The 24,473-nt window shown below is 46.1% G+C and overlaps 2 protein-coding genes across 3 annotated transcripts; one reads left to right on the forward strand and one right to left on the reverse strand.

Moving 5' to 3' along the window:
• Positions 1–295: 295 nt before the first annotated feature.
• Positions 296–7,938, forward strand: CLDN16 (claudin 16). Its single transcript, XM_064384936.1, has 6 exons — positions 296–416; positions 4,997–5,099; positions 5,341–5,505; positions 6,548–6,739; positions 7,063–7,209; positions 7,288–7,938. The coding sequence occupies exons 1-5, from the start codon at positions 303–305 to the stop codon at positions 7,200–7,202; spliced, it is 714 nt and encodes a 237-aa protein (XP_064241006.1). The 5' UTR covers positions 296–302; the 3' UTR covers positions 7,203–7,209; positions 7,288–7,938.
• A 6,098-nt stretch (positions 7,939–14,036) lies between these two features.
• On the reverse strand, positions 14,037–22,004 carry TMEM207 (transmembrane protein 207). Of its 2 annotated transcripts, XM_064384930.1 has the most exons (6): positions 21,302–22,004; positions 19,131–19,300; positions 17,286–17,323; positions 16,820–16,864; positions 16,234–16,373; positions 14,037–15,288 (listed from the first exon to the last, which is right to left on the reverse strand). In XM_064384930.1, exons 2-6 carry the CDS (start codon positions 19,224–19,226, stop codon positions 15,140–15,142), a joined length of 468 nt encoding a protein of 155 aa, XP_064241000.1. In that variant the 5' UTR covers positions 19,227–19,300; positions 21,302–22,004; the 3' UTR covers positions 14,037–15,139. The 2 variants fall into 2 exon arrangements, with proteins under 2 accessions (XP_064241000.1, XP_064241001.1); XM_064384931.1 differs by lacking the exon at positions 21,302–22,004 and having other exon boundaries at positions 19,131–19,452.
• Positions 22,005–24,473: the final 2,469 nt, after the last annotated feature.

Here is a 24,473-nt window from a genome sequence, read left to right on the forward strand (position 1 = left end):
CTGCATGTCCCTTCTGCACAGCCCCATTTCTCTTCAGTCAGGCATGACAAGAGCTGTAGCGGTGCAGGGCGGATTGGCTGCAGCAGCTCCCGTGGGCACTCTCACCCTCCTCCTGACCCCTGGCAGGTGAGCACTGCCCTGCAGCCATCACTACCAGATGGCATCTGCACAAGAGAGGAGGTCCTGCTCCTCATGGTCACTGCTGGGCATCGGGGACACTGACACTGTCTCTACCCTGGCTTTAGGAGCAAGGCTGGGTGCTGTTCTTCGCACTCCCCTGGATGTGCTGAGCACCTGCTGGCATGAAGTTTTTCCTCCAATATGTGGGCTTCTTCTTTGCTTTTTTCTCTGCTGCATTTTTGATAATATCTACCTGGACAGACTGCTGGATGGTGAATGCTGATGACTCCCTGGAGGTAAGACTGGGGTGAGGAGAGCCTGATCACCAAAACAAATTTGTGCTAGAGAGAGTTTGTTCCTGGTGTCATTGCTCCACTCCACTCTCCTGTTCTTTCTCCCTGTTGTGCTGGATGAAAATGGATGAGAATGAAAATTATTACTGTGGCAAGAGCAGGAAAAAAGTGGCATTTTGTGAAATTCTCTTTGCCAGACTTTTTTATCCAGACTGTGCTCTTACTTAGTAAGTTCTGGAAAGATCTACAGGCTCTAGTTTTAAATGTGCATGAACTTGAGAAGAGTTATCCTGTATCTCCAACCTGCATGGATATTTTGATGTTTCTAGTTCTTGTCTTCTTGGTGGAGACATCCAGCATGTACAACAGTGCTCTTCAAGTCTTTTTCTGACCAGCCATTGAGCTACAGGGCTACCAGAAATTTAAGGGGAGCATGGGGACTCAATAACTCCTGGAACTCATGTGGACAGTAGCACTCTCTTATTAGAGAAGGGTATTGGCAAAAGGTAATTGCAAACAAGGGAGCAGATTGCTGCTTACAGGCAAGGTGTGTCCCAAAGACTCCAGGTCCAAAATCATCACTGTTTCTCCAGCACTCAATACTGCAAATTTATAATTTTCTTCCCAGCACAGTCATTCATTTCTGTACATTTAAGCTGCAATTCCACAGTGTAGGAATCTGCTGTCTGGCAAATTGGATCGTTTAGGCAGTGAAGGTGAAACACCTTCCAGGATAGAAAGTTTGTCTGAATGTATCAGGAGGAAACTTTCTATCTACTATCCAGCATAGGAAACCATGAGCTCCTCAGTGATTGCAATGCAGCATTTAGCTGCAGCACGTGAAGGGGTGAATTATCCAAGGAAAGAAGGATAAAACTAATTACAAGAAAAGCTTTTCTTTTTCTCTATGCCACAAGAAATCCTGACACTCTGACTGTCAGAGACCCTGAGAGGTGGATGTAAGTGCCGAGATGATGATCCAAGGCAGTGCAGTTCCTGGTGGTCAGTGTGTCTGCTCAGTGAGCCTCTTTTCAGGACAAAGAGTGCACCTAGTGATGCTGGATAGGATGTGACTCTTCATTTGGGAGATATTTCAGATTCCTATCAGGAAGTACTCAGATGAAGGTATATCAGTGTACTCAGAAGAGCCAAGGGAGTCCACTTGTGGGGAAAACCAGATGAGAGAAGCCCAGCTCCTGAGCAAAGTGAGTCCAGTAAAGAGCTGGTCCATTACCCCGAGGCTGTGTAACCTTGTCTTCCTGGCGCAAAGGCACACCTGCGATGGGCTGTCCGAAGTGCTCCATTAACACCAGTTTGGTCATTAGCAACCACTATTCTCACATTCCGGCTCTGAGTGTGAATACTAAATAATGGAGTAAAACGCCCTCAGCCTTAATACCTGACCACTGATCTTAATGACCCTAATGACTCACTGCCTCTCTAAACAGAGGAATGTCCACGGCCAGAAAGGCTAGAGTCCGCAATGACTCCTATTTTCAACTGGAAAAAGGGTAAGTTAGGCTCTTTGGCTCCAGGAGAAGGGAACTCCATCCTTCAACAAAGGGAACTCCATCGTTCAACAGCTGCTGGATCTTGGCTGGTTGCTTGGCTTCGACCCTGGCCCCCCGCAGCTGGGGAGGATGAAGCCCTCACTGTGGTCCCACTGGAGAGGAGCATCCCAGGAAGAAGAGGCTGGGGAGTGCCCGGAGCAGCCACCTCCAGAGAGGCTGCAGGGGCCTTGACTCAGCTTTTACAGCCCCTCACCTCCCTTGAGAAACAACAGGTTACAGAAAGTTGTTTTAAGCTAGTGACTCCCTGTGAAGCATCAAGACAGGGCTGGGTCAATTTTTGTGGTAGTTTGTAGTGGAAAAAGCCCATAATCTGCTTCTCAACGAGTGCTGTATTGTGTAGACAGTCCCTCCCTGTTGCAGGTAGATTATAAATACCACCACTACTGTTAAATGCTGCCTGTTTTACTCTCAAGCTGGGCTTGTAATCATTGTCTGCTGGCACCTTCTCAGAGTGCGGTACAACACTGTGACTAACATCGCTTACATGTTTGTCTTCTCCGCTTTCCCCAGAAGGAGAGTGTGTGCCTGTTCTGTAATTTTCCTTTTTTTCTGTATGAGAATTATTTTAATATTAATTATACATTATGAATAGGATATAATTATATGTATTACAGTCATTATGCAGTTCATGTTTTACATGCATACTTGTGTTAGGGAAAGCAGGTCGTGGCAATGTGTTTCGTAATGGGAGTGGGGGATGAGGAGCGTGGCTGTGATGTTTGGCTGCTCTGGGAGTCCTCAGCTGGGCCCAGGGAAGCTGGAGCAGATCTGCTGTAGAGGGAGAGAGGTGATGGGGAATTAGTGCTACCAACATGGTGCAGGAATCCAGCCATGGGATGGGGAAATCCATGTCCCCACGTGGTGCCCCATGCCCTGACCCCTGTCCCCCTGACAGGAGCAAGTTCCCGTGTGCCTGAAGGTCTGTGCTGCCAGCACAAGGGAAGATGCTCAAGGGTGGCTTGGGAGCAGATTGACAACCAGAAGGACCAACAGTGCACAAAGCAGAGGGGAGCAAGTGTTGGCCCTTGGCAGCAGAAACCAGAATATCTCAGCAGCAGCTCAGGGCAGCCACAGGTCCCCACAGTGACACCTGTTCCTATCCCTCCTGCACCAGGCAGTAGGACAATTATCCCTGGCTGCACACATGCTGTGTGGAAATGGGCTGCCTCCTGCTTTGCCCATGCTGGCTGTAACAGGAGTAGAGACAACTGAAATATCCCAAGAAATGGAAAGCATTAAACAAGCTTTTGTTAGTCTGGGAAGGGGGTTATTTCACAAGCTAGACCATAACTGTTGTGCTTAAGACCTCTGTTTTGCTTGGAGGATGACAAAGCCTGGAATCCTGTTAGTCTCCTTATAAATAATTTAAATATAGATGCTGCTTGTAAGATTTAAAAAACAGTAATAATATCAGCAAGTGAGGAAGTAAGTGACATGATTAGCTGAATGCAGAGTAGTATAAATAAGCCTATGGTGGTTTGGGAGGAAAGAGAAATGATATAAATACAAGTGGAACAAAATGTAATTTAATAAAAATATACTACTTTCAAGCACAGCCTGAACAGTGGTGAGTTAATACAGAAGAGGACCTGCAACTGCATTAAGAGGGCCATGGTAAAAATACATTGAATATAAAAATGGCAAATTGTTTTACGAGACTCTGTTCTCTTGAAAAGCACAGAACCAATGAAATTAATTTCTTCCATCACTGCTTTTCATTTTTCATCATATTTTTCATTAAATATGCTCTGAAGTTCTCAGAAACATTAAGCACTTCTCATCTTCATGAAACAAAACATGTAGATTATTTCCATTCAAATATAAATAGTATCTCTTCTGCCAGTCTGAAGTAGCGAGTCATTTTTCCTCACCTTTGATCCAGACAGCAGTATCACAGAGGAGGTGCACAGCTTGGCTCAGACATTGTGTTGTGGAGAAAATATTACGGTTGGCTACAGACCTCAGTACATCCTGAATAAGACTTTATTATGTGTCCAAGATATGTTATTATCTGCTTTGTGATTTACACAGTGCAAGAAAAATGAATTTATTGCATCATCCAAGCAAGCCTGGTCCCCTTCCCCTGCGTGAAACTCATTTGCTGGAAGAGTTTCTCTTTCCATTAACTGCAGCGGGTGTCGCTGACAGAAGTGGGAGGGCTGGAGTCCAAAGCTGCACCGACATTAACTCTGCTCCTCGTATGAGCAATTCCAGGAATATTTTAAAGGTGCTTGTTGCCATATTTGCATTGGTAATGGAAACGCCTCCCGTATTAAAGTGATTTATGGAAGGCTGGGCTGGGAATGGTATCTACGGCTCGAGGACAGCGGAGACGATTAACCACGATGCTGCTCTGCCCCAGTCTGGATGTCTCAGTGATGACTGTGGCTTGGGCACGCGTGGTCCCACGGCTGGCAGCACAGCGGGAGCCCCAGGGCCGGGATCAGCGCCGGCTGCCTCTGGTTTTCCAGCCAGTGTTTACAGCTGAGTCATCTGGGGGCTGCCCTCCCCAGGTGTCTGCAGAGGGGCTCGCATCCAGACTCCTCAGCACTCCTCTCCCACTCTCCGAGCTGCCCCTCCTCTGTCAGGAAGATGGTGTAAGGAAGGGGAGCACAGGCAGCAAAATCTCGGGTCGTCTGGTCCATGGCCCTGCCCAGCTCAGCCTAGACAAGAATTTGGCAATGAGTGAGCAAACTGCTCTTAGATCTTTCTGGTCAGCCACCCCCCAGCTCCTCCCAGAAATTTCCTTAAAAATTTTTATCCTTACTAGTAGGCAAGGGTTTTTTTCCTACTGTCTCGTCTGAATTTTTTTGCTCTAATGTAAAAACATTAGTGGGGACGTAGAAAATATTGTCCTTTTCCTCCATGCTTCTGCTTTTTCTCTTCAAGCTAAACACTCTGGTTTACCATCATTGTAACTGGACCAGGATTTCTGTGGAAGGGCTAAGACAGCCACCTGCTGCGTTGGTGGATATTTTAACCTATGGTCTTTTTTGTCCTCTCAATCCACAGGTGAGTACAAAATGCCGTGGCCTGTGGTGGGAATGTGTCACAAACGTTTTTGATGGGATCCAGACTTGTGATGAGTACGACTCCATCTACGCCGAGCATTCCGGTATGTAAGAGTCAGAGATGTTTCTGCAAGTGGTGGAGACACTTGAGTGTAGACTAAGAGTATCTGTTCTACTCAGTGACAGATAATTAGAGGCATGTTTCTTTTCTCAGTCAGGTATTACTTCCAAGGGAAGCTGAAAAAAGCTGAACACCAGAAAAAAATTTTCCTGTGGGATCTGACCCCATAACCTGCCCACATTTCCATTCCTTGTGCACTGGAATGATCTGCTTTTGTCCTGCAGTGAAACTGGTGCTGACCCGAGCCATGATGATAACAGCAGACCTCCTGTCAGGATTTGGATTTCTGTTCCTGGTCCTGGGACTGGATTGTGTGAAATTCCTTCCCGATGAGCCGCTCATCAAGCTGCGCATCTGCCTGGTGTCTGGGGTTATGCTGCTCCTTGCAGGTATTCTCCACTGTGTCCCCATTCCGTAGGACACCCTTTAGCAAAGTGGGGAAGCTAAAAGCCTTCTTTTATTTTGGCTGGTGATTTTCTGTAGGAGGAAGGATCTTTATGTAATTTATTTGTGTAATGCATCTTCTTCTGTTCACCACCTGCCTCAAACAGCATGTAATTGAGTTTATTTGCTTTCAGTTCATGTTTTGACCAGATGAGTTGTCTTTGAGTTGACTGACTTCCATTTATTGCTATTTCACTGTGGAGCAGTTGAGGTTGATACAGCAAAGAGACCTTGCTGTAGGTCTCTAGACTAATTGCTGAAAGACTAGAAAGTCCTGGCATCCTGGTTTGGTTCCTAGCTCTGCCACAGATTGTGTGACCTTGGGCAAGTCACTTAGCCCAAAATCTCTGCAGCTGATCTCTAATAAAAGGATAATAACATGTCTGTCCCTTCTAGGTGATAAATCCCCAACTGGCTGAGGTGCTTTGCTGTTACAGCCAGTAGGAGAATTTTAAACACAAAAATAAATAGCCAACTAGGTACCAAATAATATAATTTGACTTTATGTCAATATCAAGGCGCTACCTCTTCTTCAGTCTAAGCAGATTTAATAGCTCACCCCAGCCACTGGGAGCACATGTAAAACACATCGAGAGGCTCTTTTAAACATCTTCCAATTCACTTCTCAAAGTTTGTCTGAAAAGCATCATCAAAGTTCTGAAAATCAAAACAGATCAGAAAATTGAATTCTGGAGACAACTTTACAAGCAGCTGGGAGGGGAGGAGCTTCTTGCCTTTTGCTGCAGAAACCTGAGTGCTGCCAGTGTGCTGGAAGTGTGTGTGAGTGCCAAGCTAAGAGGTGCAGCCTCTGCCTGGCAGCACAGGATACCTGCAGGAGCCAGGGTGAATCCACCAAAGACAGAGCATGGAAGGGGACCAAAACCTGCCATCCCAGAACGTCTTCCCACCCTGAAGTCCACCCCAGCAGACAGCAGCTACAGCTTTAGGTCTGCTCCCCCATGGTTCTGAGTGTGGCACTCTCTGCAGGTCTCCCTGGCATCACGGGCTCCGTGTGGTACGCCGTGGATGTCTACGTGGAGCGCTCCTCTCTGCTCTTCCACAACGTCTTCCTGGGCATCCAGTACAAGTTTGGTTGGTCCTGCTGGCTTGGCATGGCAGGGTCACTCGGCTGCTTCTTGTCTGGGTCTCTGCTCACCTGCTGCATGTATCTCTTCAGAGGTGAGGAAGCACGGCTGAGGCACAGCTCAGGGACAGAGCCATTGCTCAGGGCATGCTACAGGTGCACAGGGTGGGGAAAGCCCTTTAGCATGGTTGCTCATCTCCAGTGGTGATATTTTCAGCTGTAAAATGGGAATAGTCTGAGGCAGCTCTAGAAAGCACCTCAAGGTCTTCATGTGGGAGCTGAGGTGCCAGGATGACATAAAGTGTGTTGTTATTATGTCACATCTTGGAGTGCTGCTTTCCCTGAATAATGAAACTTTGCAGCTGAAAGTCATCGAGCACTCATTAGCAGTTTCTATTTCTCTCCCTGTGCCTCACAGAGACCAGTTCTGGAAGATTCCATTCTGCCTACTCCTTGAGGAAAGGCTATTCCTCAGCTGCGACCGTCGTAACAAACGTGCATTTGCCATCCTCGCAAACAGCCACCTCCAAAATGTATGCGGTGGACACAAGGGTGTGAGGAGGAGGTAAGTGCTCCAGAAAGAGCTCTGCTTTAATTTGTAGTGGATTGCACAGACACTCAAGCTCTTGTGGTTGTGATACAGATGCAGTTGAATTTCAAGGATCTACTGTATGCTACGATATTTGCATTATGAGAGCTTCAAAATACCTTTCCTCCAAGAAAGTAAATTCTGAGAAAATCCTGCTTTCTGGAATCCTCTTGACTTGAGTGCTGAGACCACTTGTATAAGCACAGACTGAAATAACCAACACAAACTCTTTTCAGCATTTGTCTCAACGCTATTGGTGGAAGTGAGATAAATCAGCCATTCCTGAATCAGACTGCAGTGTTCTGCATGAAGACCCCCAGACTGCAAGATGGATCTGTTCCATGGCTGGCAATGTGTCAACAGAGTGTGCAAAGGAGAAAATCCTGGCCAAGGGAGGGACCCTGACTGCCTGACCAACATCTGGACCCTGTGCACTCAGCAGGGGGGTCTGCCCCTCTTACAGGCACCTGGGGAGCTTTTCAAGAGACAAGAGCAGTGTTAAGTGTGTGACCCTCTCTTTGGTCCGTGAGTCTGCACTGAGAAATGATTGTAAATGCAGGTGCATTCTTCCCTGAAAAATACAGTCCTTCTCAGTCAGTGTTAAAGGGTATACTACTAAACTCAGCGAAATCTGGAAATTGCCAGCTTCATTCTGCTTAATAAAAACATTGCTTGGGCAAAATGAGTGAAGATCCAAAATCTGAACTTGTGCATTACAATACATCTACATCAACTAGAAGCTGGGATAAATGATACTATAATCTATTGTCCCTTTCCATCAAAAGGTATTTAAACCTAGTTCAGGACTGCTGGCCTTGGCTGCAATCCAGGCTGGATGAGGTTAGGCTGCAATAGGCTGGATGAGGTTAGGGCATCAGCCAGATCTTCACTAGGGTGGGGGAGGAAAACCCCTGTACGGCTTGACATGTTCCCTAAGAATGGATGTGAAGATTTTTTCATGCCTTTAATAGAGAGAGAAGCTGAGACAGAGTTTTCTTAGGGTTGGTAGAAACTATCCAAATTCAGTCCTTTCTGACAGGGGCACCACACCATATCACGGCCACTGAGGGTTGAGAAGTCTCCCAGCACAGAGATTTACCTGCTTAGGGGCAGTGGAGGAACAAAGCTGGAGTCTCAGCTGGGTGTGCACAGCTGTGGCAGCTGAAGCACTACCAGAGGCAGGCTTCCTCCATGGACTGCTTGGTGGGGAGGCTGGATTTCCTTCTCCCAGACAGTATGAAGTGAAACTTTATGTTATGTGGGCCAGAGATAGATGGGCTGGCTGAGGTTGGAATGAGCTGTATCCCAAGCAGCACTTCTGGTAACTCCTATGATGGAAAATGTAGGGCTGAGTTCTCTGATGGGTTACCCTGGAAGCAGCACCTTGTGCTGCAGCACAGAGCTGACCAGCAAGGCCCAAACACCACCCAGCCCTGACGTGGTTCCAAGCAAAAACCACCCAGGGCCTGAAGCAGACAGGACAACAGCAGGTCCATATGGCTCTGCTGAGGGCCCAGTACCTCCACAGGGCTCAGAGCACAGCACCACCAGCTCAGCAAGAGCTCTGGTGGCAGCTCTGCTGCCCAGGCAAGGGAGGCTCGTGCCTGCAGAGCTCGTGCTGCTTGGGCTGGCAGACGTTTATGTCAGCCAAACTGAGAGCAGGTTACTGCCAACAGATGAGCTATATCAAACAGATGTAAACACAGTGGGAGGGGTGATGGAGGCTTTTTTACAAGGTCCTGAGAGACAACGAGTACAAGAGTTATGAGCGATGTGCTGAATTCACAGATTGTACCAAGAATGCACAAAGAGATCTGGAGGTGACAGGAATTTTTGTCTGTTATTGCTAGAAACTGCATTCAGAGCTTGGTAGTTGTTTCTTTTTTTTTTTTTTTTTTAAACTTTTTTACAGCCCCATCAGAAGTGTGTTTTCTGTGGGTTTTTGGGGCAGGAGAGCTGACACTGCTGATATTCTCTGACAGGGCAGGGAAACTCTGGCAACATATTTCAGGTCTGCTTCCTGGGCTGTGTCCCTGCTGCCCTGCGCCTTCAGAGACACAGTGGGAAGGAGATGGAGGGTGAACACACCCCAGAGGCAGAGCTGTGTTCAGTGCCTGCTCCACTGCCCACATCCCCTCTGCTGCCCAGAGAGGCAAATGCTCCCTCAGCCTCCCCGAGGGAGGAGAGATGCTGCAGGCAGCTCAGAGATGCTCCTGGGCAGGAGGTACCCAGCAAAGACACCATCAACTCTGAATCAAAAACTCCCCAGCCTATGCAACCAACACATTATCCCTCCCCACAAACACTCAGGGATGCCTGCCAGCCTCTTGCTGCTGCTTTCCATAGCTTTTTCTGAGCACAGAGGTTATTTCTTGCCATGAAGATTTATTTCTTGTTTAGCAGAGAAGAAATGCAGGTGTAATTACAAATCTCAGATCACTGATTTCTCCTGTTCAGTGATTGAGGAGAATTCTGGGCCTTTGTCCTAAATGGTCTTCAGTTTGTTTTAAGGTGGTGGGAGCTGTTTTGTGACTTACAGCACGTGGGTCACACCAAGTAGTGGCTCAGTGGGCACTGAAGGTCTATGCCCTGATCAGGGGTGGATATTAAGGATTAGTTTCTTTGGTCCCTCTAGCCCTGTGTTCCTCCTTGGGGTATGCAAATAGAGCACAAATACTACCTTAACTCATCCTCCTGAAATATACTTCACACACCAAGAATTTATATACAAATATTCTTTGCATATCAAGAATATTGCATCAACACTTGTGAGACTCTCTTCTTCAGTATCTGATTCCTTAATCATACTTCTATTCTAGCCAAACTCTGTGGTGGGTTTTGAGGACCTATCTCCTGCACAAGAGGACCAGGAAAAGGTTACAGCAACTCTTAGTTTTGCTAGGTTAATGTTCTGTAACCAGTCCAGTACTGCATTGCTTCATTATTCAAATACTGCTGACAGTCTAGCTGATGTTTTGATCAGATGTTAATATTTAATTGTTAATCCCTGTTTGATTTAATACTGACACTGGTTTCATGAGTGCAGGATTCACTCCTCATTAGCTCATTATCAGGTCACAATGCAGATCTGTTCTAGTTTAATTATATATTCATTAGCAAGAAACCTCCCAGAAAGTAAACAGGACTTATTTATTCTTTCAAAATCCCAACCAGTCCCTAAGGCTAAAGATGTATCAGGTGAGCTCAGTTATTAAGGTATTTCCTTAATACCTACCTGCATTCCATTCAGCAGCAGCTCACTAGGAATGACAATAGACTGATTTTCCCCTCCTGATGCCCATTGATGGCTTACCAAGGCTTTTTGCTCAATTGCAATTTCCAGCTGAGCTGAGGCCCAACATTTAATCCATCAATTCCAACAGCTTTTTAGGTTTCTCCATATTTTCACTAGCATACAAGGGGCATTTTTCTATGTTTGGGCACCTGTGTCTTCATTTCCCAGGGCACAGGGAGAGTCAGGGATTTAGCTGAGAGCTGGGAGTAGCACTTTTCCTGACTGTGTGCCTGCCCCAGGGTGCTTCCTTGAACTGAGGCTCCCTGTTGTCCTCTCCCCTGACATCTCTGTGCACTCTGCCAGGGCTGGTTGCAGGTTATGGAAAACAGTAAAGTGTTTAGGTAAGATCTTTTCTAAGTTGATTCCGTGCCTTACAGATAACTATTGATTTCCCATTTTGATACAGGCAAGTGAGGGACATTAAAAAATGACACCTGCAATGGCTGTCCTTTTCTGCCTGCAGCATCTCCTCCTCTCCCTGCCTCGATCAGCCTTGCTCATGAGGGCTTTTAACATCTCCAGCTGTAATTAGTGCTCACTCTTACTGTGACCTTGTGAACTAGACTGTCTCCTACTGCAGCTGCATCAGTGTTTCCCAGGATATGGATTTCCTGCCTTTTCACAGACACTGCCATGTGATTTTGGTGTGAATTCAGTGGATCTGAAAAATTCTTTCCAGTAGACAGGAGCAGCAGTGCAGAACTGTGTTTTCCTTACACGCTGTAACATCAGTGGGATATAATAAACACGATTGCCTCTGGGTGCTGTGTCTCTCTAACCCGCATCCAGGTTTTGCTCAGGAGGTGTTTTGCCAAGTGACCTGCTTTGACTCCTCTGAAGAGAATCACTGCTCTCCTGCAAGGACACACAAAAGGTAGCAGCAAAAATAGGACCAGCCCTTGGGCATGGGGGATTGATTTTGGAGGCTGCCTAGACCTTTGCTGGCAGCTAAAAAGCTCAGGCCCCACTGCACACCTGCAGCAGTGCATCTTCAGCAGCTGAAGACTTTGTCTCAGCTTAGAGAGAGTCGACTTAGAGTAATTTCCTAAACTTTCCAAGAGAGAAAATAAAATTCCACCAAGAATGCAAGGTTTTCTCTCTCAGCTGGGGCTGGACCCCCACAGTTTGCTCTTCTGCATCTGTTAAATATTGTGGGCAAGTGATTAATGACTGAAATTCTCTGTCCAATCGTCCTTACGGCACAAGAACTATTTTCTCCCTGTAGCTGCTGGGTTCCTGCTGTAAAATGCCTTTGAGCAAGGAAGAAAAGAGCCAGAATTGTGCCATCTAGTGACCCAAAGAGAAAGGGCATCTGTCCCCAGCCCTGTCCTCATCCTCCCTGCAAAGAAGTCTTCAGCCCATAATGCAGAATATTAGATGACAATTAAAAAAAATTAATGAGCATATAAATTATTTTCCCATCTTTCATGTCCAACCCTCCTGGCATTCCAAACTGATGCCCTGTTATGGCTCAGCTACCTCTGGTTTTGAGAGCCACTTTATGACTTTATTATTCAGCTCAATCTGCAGACGTAAACGTCTTAGCCATGTGCCTCACCACATTCCCTTTTGCTTGGTCACCAAGCAATTGGCTCCTCTGCACCTTTCCCATTTTCCCCCACAAGTTTTGCTGATGACAATTTCCTCCAGAAACACATTTGCCTTCTAGTGTTTTCTGCTTTTTTTCTAGAGCTGTTTGCCATTTCTTCTCAAAGTCAGCAGGAAGTGTAAACCAGAGGATGAGTGGCAGCCAGAGAGTCACAGCAGGACAAGTGCTTTTCCAAGGTGAACCCTATTCCTAAGGTGATAAATTATAAGGAAATGGTTCTTCTTTCTTTGCAATTCTGGAAACCTCAGCCAAACAGCTTTAACTGCCCTCATTAAGAGCTGAGTACTTATAAAAATATCAATTACCCAGCAAAATCTCTACTTGTGTAAGAATGGGAACACAGGTCTGGAGAAACCTTGTCCGTTCTGCTGGAGAACACAGAGTGAGGTGGCAAGCTGGGAGAAGCAGCTTCCACATGAAATAATAGGTTGGTGGGGCCCCCAAAAATGCTTTTGTAGAAGAAAGAAACCCATCCTCTTCTCCATTCCCGTGATCAGGAAGCCAAGGACCAGGGCCCTGAGCCCTTCTCAGGGTACTTCCCTTCCTTACCCCAAGCCAGCAGCAATATTAGTTTATGTCCTCCCCACAGCAGCTCTGCATGGGCTCTGTTTTTGCAGATACCTCCTGGCTTTCAGCAGTATTTGGAAGCTCCTGTGGCTCCTGTCATGTTGCACAGGTACCACAGCACAGAGGTTCTCCCACGCTGGTGACTCCAGATGGAGCCTGGTTTTGTGACAGCCACTAGCTTACTTTGCTGTGAGCCACTTGTTGCAATTCTGATGGAAAAATTTGATTCCTTTTGTGCATAATTAAACCACCTCAAACAGGAAACTGAACGCACTTGAATGCACACAAGCAGCAGGGGAACAAACACCTTCCCTGGAAAGTTTTGTGTGCTGAAAGTCTTGCTTTCCCTCTGTTGGTTGGGTGGCTGGGGAAGGATTTACCACCTTGGGAATCACTGGTCCTCGAGAAAGAGGGATGCAGAGGGATTGGAGGCATTGAAACCTGAGCAGTCCTTGCTTGTTAGCCTCTCCAGCCATCTGATTAGAAGGTGACATTCAGTGAAATTAAAGGCAGCAATTTATTTAGAGCCAAGCCATTAATAAGCAGGAGGCAGTAATGTTTTATGCAGCACATAATGCAGACAACCTGTGGAGTTCTCTGCCATGGAGGGGTCACTGAAGCTAACAGTGTGTAGGTGGGAATCAAGTGACAGCTGATTTAATGCCCACTAACAGGCTCTGCAAGCTGCAGTGACAAACATAATCAAATCTCATGCTTCAGGGCATAAATTGAAGGGGTTGAATGGTGGAAGCAGTTATGTACATGAAAGATCTGATCCTGTGAGGTGCTGATTGCCTGCAATTCTTACTAAGTTCAGCCAGCAAAAGGACACTCAGAAGTTGCTCGATTTCTCCCCTGGCTGAGTCTGTACTCGCTAATTTTCCTTATTAATAAACCCAGTAATATTTTAGCCTGCTGGCACAAACATTCATTTGGCTACAAGTGACATTTATTTCCTTTCACACAAGTGTCAAACATTAAAGCTTATTCTAAAATAAGATTTTAGGGAGATAATTTGCAGTGGTTTTGGCAAATTATTTTTTCTCAAAACATGTTCCAATTCTTTATCTAGCAAATGTACTTACATAGAATCATTATGAGAACACGATAACCTTTAGTGCATTTATGTTCCCAGTTTCCTACCTGAGCACAGGAACTGGTGTGCTACAGGTGGGGAGGTGCTCCATGAGGCAGGCTGTGGGCTCCCATGAATCTTTTGGGATTCTAATCCCAGATAGACCCAGCTGCCCAGATTGGGCTCGTGGCTCCATGGGAGCACAGAGAACGGGACCAGGGCTGGCATTGCCCTCTGCAGCAGCACAGGTCTGGCTGCACCCCAGCCCTTTGCACTGAGAGAGCAGAGGCAGAGTGGTCAGGCAGGCTGAATTCAGCCTTCAGTGACCTGCCCATGACAAAAAAAGGGGAATCTCTGCTTTCATCTGGAATCCAGCTAAGGGGAAAACTCAGCATCTTTCTTCAGTAATTTGAGAACTAGTTAGGCTAATATCTCCAAGGAATGACTTTGGTTGAGCTGATCCTGCTTGGGCACAAGGCAGTCTGGATGGCTTCTTAAAGTATTTTTCCATCCTGTCTGCAGTGATCACCTCAAAAAAAAAAAAGGTATTCTTTATCCTAATAGATTTCTGTAGTTAAGTACTAAATATCTAAGCCCCTAATTCATGTCTGTGGGGAACTTCCACGTGGGTCCTGGGCCATTCAAAGCCTTCTGGTCTGCAATTCTAGGGCAAGAGTAGCTGAGAACAGTCATCATGAAATTAAGCAAAGCTCAAATGAGCAAACTCACTTTTTTTAAGACTCTGTAACCAGCTCCTGCCACTGCTACTCCTACATAATTCCTGTCTCTTGTTTTCTCTTCCCTGGCCATAAATTTGCTGCCTTTTGCACTAGACAAATCTGATATGCTGTGCTAAATATTTTAAATGTGGCAAACGATCCTTCATCACAGAGTGGCATGATTGCATTGCAATGTATTAGAACAGCATGACTTTGCCAGAGGGTGTTTCTTGGCACAGTGCCGAGTGAAGGAGGCAGCCCAAGCTTGAGAAGTAACTACCAAGTCATTTATCAACATTTGGTCCTAAAATACATGGGGTTGCACCAGCTGAAGCAGCCTTAGAGAGATAAATCTAGAGGCTGAGCCAGAATCCCCAAATGCACACAGGCCTTTGAGGAAGCTTCTTGAAATCCAGAGTTATCAAAATGTCAAGCTGAAGAACTCCTGTGACAGATTCAACACATACTTTTGGCATTTATTCTGTTGCATTTAGTCTCATCTTTCAGGTTCAGATGAAATGTGTGCTGCTTTTCAGTCTTGGCCAACCTGTGGAAAAGGCTGATTTGATCTCACACTCCTTTGGCACGATGGAAGATCTCTGATGAATCAAGCAGGATCACTGAAAGCCGACATGTGGTGTCTAGACCTTGTTTTCCTTCACAACATCCTCATAAGACGGAGGCAATTCGGTTCCCCCGAGGCTGAAGCACGGGGCAGGAGAAGAAGAAATCTCTGCAGTCATGCAGGGACTCAGGGATCCAGAGAATGGGCACGGAGGTGCTTCAGTAGCTGGGGAAAAAGCAAAGTCACAACTGTACAGCAGACAGGCGTGAAGGGCAAGTGTGGGAGTGAGAGGGGTGAGCCCAGGAGGAGCTGCCAAACCACTTGGAAACAAGAAAGGCACGGATGTAATTTTTGAAGGATGGCATCACAAAGTCTTTCACCACAAAATACAGATACAAGAAGTTGGGACAGAGGAATTTGGGTGGGTTTGGGCGGGTCCTCCCTGTGGAGACACTGTCTGTGACCACCCAGAAAGCAGGTAATATGTCCTCTGGGAAGGGCTTAGCCTAATGACAGGATTAGCTTTATTTTTCTTGGAGGGATGTTGTCTGGCTCAGCCTGCTGATGCTGCTGGCCATACTCCAGATCAGTTCTGGTTGCTACACACTCATTATAGCCCAGTCCTCAAAATCTGGGTGCTCCTGGGGGAATGTTGAGGTGGCTGCCACAGTGAACAGCACCCACCAGGACAATCTTTTGACAGACCAGGGTGTGTTAGCCAGTCAAGCTGTTCTGGGGTGTCTCAAGTTAGACCAGTACAGTTTTGTCTAAGTGAGAAATGAAGGACACAGGCTGGAAAGAGCTGCCTGAGCCCAGAGCCTGTGGCTGCCCCAATGTCTTGGACCACTGAGTGGTCTGGCACTGAGGAGAAAGTCCCACACACCTCCAGTGTTTGCCTGGCCAAGCCCCAGCTAGGCACCTTTGTGACACATGGACACACAGGGACTGCACCAAGGTATGGCTCAGTGAAAAGTGGATGTGGCTTCAGCCCCCAGTCCATGGTCTGGACATGTCCCCAAGCTGCCAGAGCTGGGCACCCCCCTGTTCACCAGCAATACAGCCCCTGGCTGCATCCCAGCTCCCAAGCCCAACTGCTTTTTACTGGGTTATGGATGGGCCACAGGAAGGCCACCAGGGCCAGCAGGACCTTGCAGCAGGAGCAGGACTAACCACAAAAGGCATCTGAGCTGCTGAGGGCAAAGACAGCCACGGTGCGTCGGGGCAGGCAGCTCCGCCGCTTCAGCCAGCACTGCAGGCAGCAGCAGATCCCGCAGGACAGGAGCATGGCCAGCAGAAACAGCACCAGGAACCTAAGGCAGAGGCAGCAGGGGAGGAACAGTACTGTCACCATCTGCGGGCAGCACCGACAGATGGCTGCACGTCTTCAAATTAACATATTCATTAACATCTTTTGCAAATAGCCGTTAAATGTTGCGGTTCCCCCACCAGCACGCTGGACATGATCAAAGTCCCCAGAAACCAATGTCTCACTCCTGAGTGCCCAGCAGCCAATGCTGGCTGGAAATTCAAACATTTCTCCCTGACACAATCTATCATTTTTTCCCAGCTCAGTTGTCAGCATACAGTGAGGAGGATATGGATAAATGATTTCCATTAGTTTGTAAAGACAGAACACAGGGACAGCCCAGGAGCAATGCTCTCTAGCTATCAGTCTCTCTTAATGCCTTTCTCTCCATATATCCATCAAAGAATATTATTTTCCAGTTTTTCCCCATAAAACAGATCTGAAACTTACCACACATACCAGCTGCTAAAGTTTCCATCGTTCTGTCCAATGCACCTAAAAAGGGAAGAATAAAAAGGACTTCCAGTCCAGTGTGAGGGGGCTGCTGTACCCACCCCAGCACATCTACCAACACAAAGACAAACACCATCAGTAAGCAGAAGATTGAGAAGTTTTCTTCCATGAAGGGAGCCCATTAAAAATTTCTCTTTGTGGATGGAAGCAATGCAGACGATGCAAGAAGCAGAGTGCCACATGTTTGTCTTTCAACACTGGCACCCGCCACCAGCGTTTTTGCTGAAAACCTAAAGGGTTGCCAGCCTCTATTTCCTCTTTTGTAAAAAACAACCCACCCTAAATGGCCTTTTCCTGGAGGTCCTCATTCCTCTGCTGTGCTGGTGTGCCAGGCAGGAGCAGAGCACCCTGAAAGAGCCTGGGGTGGGGGCAGCCACGGGGGAGAGAATGAAGCCACACTCACCTCTCGCCCAGCTCACAGTCCGACCCAGAGTCTGCGGACTGAAAACACACATGTAAATCAGACAGGGCAGGTATGTTTTGTGTTTTACAATTTACCAGTATAATTACTGTTCTTAGAGTGGGAAGACTGAGAAGAAGAGCAAAAGGAGTGCTGATCCTGCAGGGTTGAAACCAGACCTCTCCTTTGGGATCTGCCTCTGTGGGGCTCTGCTTTGAGCCAGCCCAAATCGAATCCAGCAGAGAACCTCACCAAGAGCTCAATAAATTCAATAGCTTGCAGATGAAAGCTAGGCCAAGGAGAAAGCATTCCTTTTGATGTGAAGGAGGGAAAGCCAAGAGCAGGGAAACACCAGCTGGAGTCTGAGACCTGCTTGCTGCACTGGGCTTTGCTATTCAGAAATACCTGCTGAAAATGCCCATAACCAAATTCTTGTTCTGTGGTTCATTTTTTTTTTTTTTGGGGGGGAGCTAATTGTGAATGCAGTAGTAAATTTGAGTTGTTTTGACCAGAAGTGTGCTCTACCCAGCATTTTCAGATAGCAGTGGTGCATCATTCCCAGAGTCAGGTTTCAGGCATTGCAAATATGCGAACCTCAAACTTGTTTTTCAGGTATATTTTCTATTCTCAGCTTAAGCCAGTTTATTTTTGCAAGCCTTGTTGATCTTAGCCTCAGTTTAATATTATCTGTGCAAAAAAGTAACCAGAGCAGTCCATCAGTATAATTGAATCCAATTCAATAGATTCTTTAGGCTGACTGATGTTAGGTGTGTTATTACAGTTGCCCAATGTTGCTACAAAAAAATTCAAATCAGGTATAGAATTGTGATAACACTGGAAAGCAGAATGAACAAGATAGAGGAATTTAGATTTGTTTCTCAGAAAAAAACTATTAGAATGCAATTTCTAAATAATTACTTTGGATTTCCCTCTGCATATATTCAAAACACTTGGAGATTTTTGACTTTGAGTCAAACTGGAAGGCTCTGTTCTGAGCTAGAAATTTATATCAAATATACATAACTGAAAAATCTCTTTAAAAATCTCTAATTAACAGGTTCTTTTTGTTATGCAAAGCTCAAGCCACTGTAAACAGCAAGAGATCCCCCCTCAGATCTCTATAATGTGTCTGATCCTGTGTACACATTGCCTTTCAGTCCCTAGTTTCACCAGAGGTCTTTGGGTATATTAAGTCTTTCATATAAAGCATTGTCTGTGAAATTTCATGAGTGGCTGAAATCCAAATGAGGAATAGAGAAAAAGACAGAAGCTTCAACTCTTCCAGACGTGTCCTTTTAAAACTGAGCTAATTTGCCGTGTCACACATGCACCCTGATGCAGAATATTTTAATTCCTTTGTGTTTTTTTGCATTTCAACTGATTATTAAATAACAGGTCAAAAGCAGATAGCTGATTACTGTGATTACGTGTATCCTGAGTATTCTTCATGGCTGAATGACAACCTCTGGCCTCTCTTTTATCATCCTTCAAACCAGCTCAGCAGAGCCACCTTAGCGTAGTTAAACTGCAGCAAAGTGCATCTGCTCTGAGGCAGGAATCTGTCACAGCAGCCAAACACCCACCCGTGCTGCTGAAGCCCCAAGCTCTTCCATTTCAATAGCCACAGACAGAATAAAGGACAAAGGCAGTAGTGTTTTCTCTGCATTAATTGGAATTTTTGTGAGCATTAAATCTTCCCCAAATTCATTAGGTCCTCAAAAAAAATCCTTCACAAAATAATAATAATAAAAAAGACAGCCGATGACTAAATTCTATAAAATTTGGAACCTTCCCCCTCCACATAAAAATCCCTAAAATCAGCCTGGTCCCAGTGAAGGATTTGGTTACCTGGAAGAAGGTTAGACACAGCACTCCAGTTCCTGCTGTGATCCATGAAGAAAAACACAAAGCTCCAGGTCTCCGCATCATTAGTGTGAGAAACATTGGAAGAGCTTTGTTTGCAGCAGTGTTTTACCCTCTGTGGCTTGGTGCTTTTAAAACTTCTCTGCACATCGTGCCTGCAGCCAGAGAACACGTTACCCAATGGCTTCCTGTGCCTCAGAAATTACCGCTAGCCAGGGAGAGAATTTGGGTTTGCAGGGACACAAACAGCTACCAGAAGTTAAAGGAACACTGGTTTAAGGTCAGCACCTTGCAGTTGTTTCAGTATTTTCCTAGCTGTTCACAAATTCCTGCTGCTGAGGCTTAGTTCCATATTAACCCACGGCTGCATTTAACAGGACCTGCTACAAACAGAGTCACTGGTGTCTGTGCAGAGGGGCCACACTTTCCTGGCATGCTGCCTTCAGATGGAATATTGGCACTACAGAAAAAGCAGAGGTAGCTCTAACCATGTCCTGTGCACTGTGTCTGCCACCTCAAACCTGCACCAAGGATGAAGGAAACCCTTCCCAGCCTGAGACACCCACCACCAGCACCAGTACTGCTGTTATGCAGCTGTCAGGGTTTGCCAGGAAAATGCAGCTGAAAAAAACCCCATACATCTCCAATGCTTCTTACAAGGGACACAAAATTTCACTGCGCGTTGAATTCCTATAGAGCCATCCAGGTGATGTGGTTAAACAGGGGTAGATGATGGTTTGCACCATAGCTCTGATCCCCTTGGAAGGGACAATCCCAGTTTGTTCAGCATTCAGTAATAGGTTGTCACTGAAGTTTACAGCCCGTGGCTGAAATGCACCATTAACTGTGGTTCTTCCAGATTTTAACACAAAGGGTGTTGCCATGAATATGTTTAGCTGTCACTCCAGAGTTAAGCATTATGTTAGGATGCCATTACTTCTGTAATGATTGACAAAGCCAAGCTGCTCTTGAGATGTACCTCTGTGGTTTTGCTTCAGCTGAAAGGTCAAGAAGTCTAACCAGCTGTGATACACATGCACAACACGGGTTTGTTATTCAGTGTTCAAGTTTTGCATAAACCCAGGCCAAGCCCTGGTGTTCTCTAATGTTTACTTTCAGCTCAGCACTAATGAAAGGCGAGCCCCTGAAATGATGCTCACTGAGAAAGCATCTCTCATGATGGTGCTAAGTGCATGTGCTACACAAAATAAATGGTCTGAACATGCTGTCCTGCTTCAGACCAATCCTTTTCAGTGCTGCTCAACAGTAAATTGCCAAACCAATTTCTTAGCTGTTTTCTTAAAGAAAAAGCTCCTGCAGTATAAAAATGTGCACAGCCTTGCTGGGAACTGTGTGACTCTTACAATTTCAGGCTTCAATGAGGTCATCCATCATTGAACTAATTTCAGTTTTCTTCCTCTCACAATTACTTCCCTCATGTCAGCACCCAGGGTACTTTCAATTTAGAGCCGCCAAATGGATCAACCCCAGTATTTCAGGGGGCAGGTACCTCAATGAGCTCCTCGTACTGAAAAATAACACACGGCATCGGTTCTGGATCTATTTCCAGAAGAAAAGGGAAAGAATTGAATTCTATCACCCTTGAGCTCCTGGTCTTGAGGCAAACTCTGATGTTTTCTGCTGGTTGGACCCATACAGGGATTCCAAGGGATGATGGCAATTTGTGAAGCCTGTCCTGCACTCTCTATAATGATGTCAAGAGGAGAGAGGTTTGTCTTAAAGGGGGTCCATGAATAGCCCAGTCTTTTGCTTTAGGACTGACACCAATACTGAAAAGAATCACTGCTTCAGCAGGAAAACTCTCCCTATCCATGATCAGCTGAGCAGCTTGAATACATGAATGTCATAAAGAGCCTCAGTACTTGCTCTAAGACAGTCAGGACTGGACACCAAAAACCCAGAGGGGTTTTGTACTGAAATTCACGGTGGGCTGGCACCCTCCTGCTGCTCCCTGCCTGCTGGGGCACTGCTGCTTTCAGGTTTTGCAAAACTGAGACCCATCTTCTGGATAGCTTTGTGTCCAAGGGCTAGCTCCAGTCTGAGGGATTTCTCCAGGCTTTTTGTCACCCCCCCACGAGGAGACACATTTGCACATGCACATGAAGATAACCTCTGCTCACTCCTCCTCTACTTACTGGGTGAAAAGTTTGGTATCTCTTTCCCCCTCAATTATATTCACCTCATTGGTGGACATGGGAGGACTTGCTCCCTGATAGATGTTAACTCATGGCCATTAGATTAACATGCTGTTATTTCCTCATCACCTTATGTCGTTGCTAGGTGACAAATGCATCTCCCAGGCAGCCACGGGAGCTACCGAAACACACGGCAGTTTGTGACTGTCCATCATGGCTTTCCTTAAAGTGCCTGCTCCTCCCAGTGGGAAGATGTACAGTTCTTGGATCACTCGAAGGGTGACTTCTAGAGTTGCCACAGAAACCACCTCCATTGGGGGCTGGCTCTTGCTGGGTTTCATGAAAGGTGTGAAAGGGAATGCAAGATGGGGACACAGGAGGAATTTGGGAGGAGCTGATTTACCTTGTCAAGTCTGAGAGGGCCAGGGTTGCACAGGGGTCTGAATTTCAGTAAATGGGCTCCAAATTGTATTTGTGTGCACTAGAACTGATGGCCTATGTTTCATTGGGTGTCATACAATTCATTTCAGACATGCTTATAGGTTAAGCCAAAATTTCAGGGAACACACTGAAGATTTCTGGATCTTGGTAAAAGTGGGAGGCAGTTTACTGGCAAACAGAAGCCCACATAAAACACCTTGCAGCCTGTAAGCACAGCTAGCAGCTTAAACTTGTTTCGAGCTCTTCCTAGGCTGCATTCAGGGCATTTGGTGGTTGCTGGGGATGACTTTTGGGAAAGCAATCACCTTGCTAGGCTGATAAGCCTCCCAGAACAGTCCAGAATAAGACTATCAAAGACTCAGGAAGAGAAGAAAGACAGTGGCAGCAGGAGAGGTGGGACATGGAACAGAATGGAGAACACAGAGATGTGGAAGAGAGACAAGGAACATCAGGGCAGTCCCACTCTCTACATTTATGATAGATAGGTGTTAAGCACGTGCTCACTTTTTTATGCTGCTGTGTTTTCACATCACCATCACAATCAATTCTTTCTCCAGTTCAAGGCCACTGGGATCCCTCCTCTCCCTGCTTGACTGCACTACCACGACCATCTCAGCCTTTGCTTCTGCGGCTACACCCTTGGCATCAAGGCTCCATCAGGCTGCCACCTGGCCTGGCCTGGGATCCCTGACCCCTCCTGGCCTGGCGTGGGATGACTCAGCAGGCAAATTCAGTTTATTTAGCCCAGGAGAAGGGCACAGCAATGGAGAGGACTGAGCATTTCCTCTCTGCAATAGGAGAACTAAAGCAGCTTGGGTCTCATCCTCTGTAAATGGAAGCCACAAGGAGCTGCTCGTTCTCTACACACACACTGAGATGACCAAATCCAGCCCTGGGTAGAGCTTTATAAGCTGATGGCCAGTGCTGGCACGGGAATAAATGAGAGCAAACCAACCATGAATAAATTGAGTCTGGAAATGCAAAGAAGGTTCACCCCATCCAGAGCAGCAAGGTTGAGCAGCAGCTTGTCCATGGGAGGAGTGTGGGCATGAAACCAAACAGCTCCTGGGACACAAGTCAGCGAGCTCCCACACGACATGTAACCACTTCAGCAGGACTTGCTGACCCAGGGAGACCTTTCCCCACCACAAGGAACCACCCCAGTGGGTCCTTAGACCCTCCAACCCCTCCACGTGCACAAGAGTCAGCCAAGGTGGCCCTGGGCTTGAGCAAGTGAGGAAGGATGAACATTTTAAACCAAGGCTGGTAGAGCTGGCAGGGCCTGTTGTCTTTCAAAAGGATTGTACCCAGTTGCTGGTCCCTGATGAATGCAGCCCTTTGTGAGCCCGTGTGGGGGCTGCGCTGCACGGGGGAAGGAGAGACTCGGCACAGGGATGAAATGAATGCCAACAAGGATGACATTGTTCTGCTGCATCCTCCCCAGGAACGAGGCTTCAGAGGTCACCCCTCAGATCTGAGGCAAGTGCAGCTACCTCGGCGTGTCGGATGGTCCAGAGAGCCTTTCTGTTTGCCTTGGTGCATCAGTAGGGAACATCCAGCAGGGAGTGGGGCCAGTGAAGGCTTCTGCCTGGCAGCAAGAGAAAGAAAAAGGAATCTCCTCTATGCATAAATCATTTCTCCTATATGTGCATGCATATCCCATGCTGAGAACTACAGAAATCTGAACTCAATACACAGGTGTTCATATATTCAGGGAAGCCAAAACTTTAAAACTATTTGAAGTCCCAACATTGAAGTTTTGTGATAAATTGTTGTGATTTGTCCAAAAACCGCTGTTCCAAACTTATAATGAACACCTGAAATAAATACTGTAACAACTGAAATGTTAAGCTTATCTGAAAGGACTGAGGCAGGAGCTTTCTTGCTCTGGAATTCTTGCACTTTGAGAATATACATTTCCAGCAAACATTTTGTGTGTGCTGACGACGTTGGTGCTGACTCTGCTCTCATCATTAAATACAGAAATCAGCGTGCAGTGACTTCCTGAGAGCTGTGTTGTGGTGGGGCAGGGTGAAGCTGAAAGAGTTAAAAAAGTGGCTATTTCCTTTCCTCCTCCAAGTTGAGTTTTGTCTTTAAAACTCAAGTTGGATCCTAAAAAAATAAAAGGTGCTAAAATAACAGGATTTGGGTAAGCCTAGCAGTTGTTTTGTTGTATGAGAATTCAGAGCTCAGAATTACATTTTAAGATCTACCGCACCTGAATGACAGTGGGGCTTCTCTTACTTCCAGCGTGGACTTTAGGACATGAAATAATTCTGAGCTTTATCACTGACTTCCCAAACACCCATGAAATTCTGTGTGTTACAGCCCAGCTAGAAAAAGAGTTTAAGAGATCTTTCATCTCAATCTCTCCAGATACCACTGTACCTCACACAGAGCATGTCAGAAATCAGTTCAAAGGGCTGGATAATCCTCAAGAGTTAAGAAACACAAAGGCAGAATTAAGCTTAAAGCTGATAGAATTAAAAGCAGCTTGAAAAAAAAAGAGAGATGAAATATACTAGAAATACAAAGTTATCACCAGCAGAAATTTTTCTCTTTTCATTTTCTAATGTGAAATTGAAGCTGATCACAACTACTTGAACTCGGAAGCCTGCTGCTGTTTCTTTGTACTCCAACAGGTCCTCTTACTTTTAATCAGTTAAAATTGTATGTGGATTTAATCATTAAAAATTATAGTTAGGCATTAGTACTTTTTCATAATATCTCT

This window comes from Passer domesticus, chromosome 11 (genome assembly GCF_036417665.1).
Source record: "Passer domesticus isolate bPasDom1 chromosome 11, bPasDom1.hap1, whole genome shotgun sequence".
NCBI lineage: Eukaryota > Metazoa > Chordata > Aves > Passeriformes > Passeridae > Passer > Passer domesticus.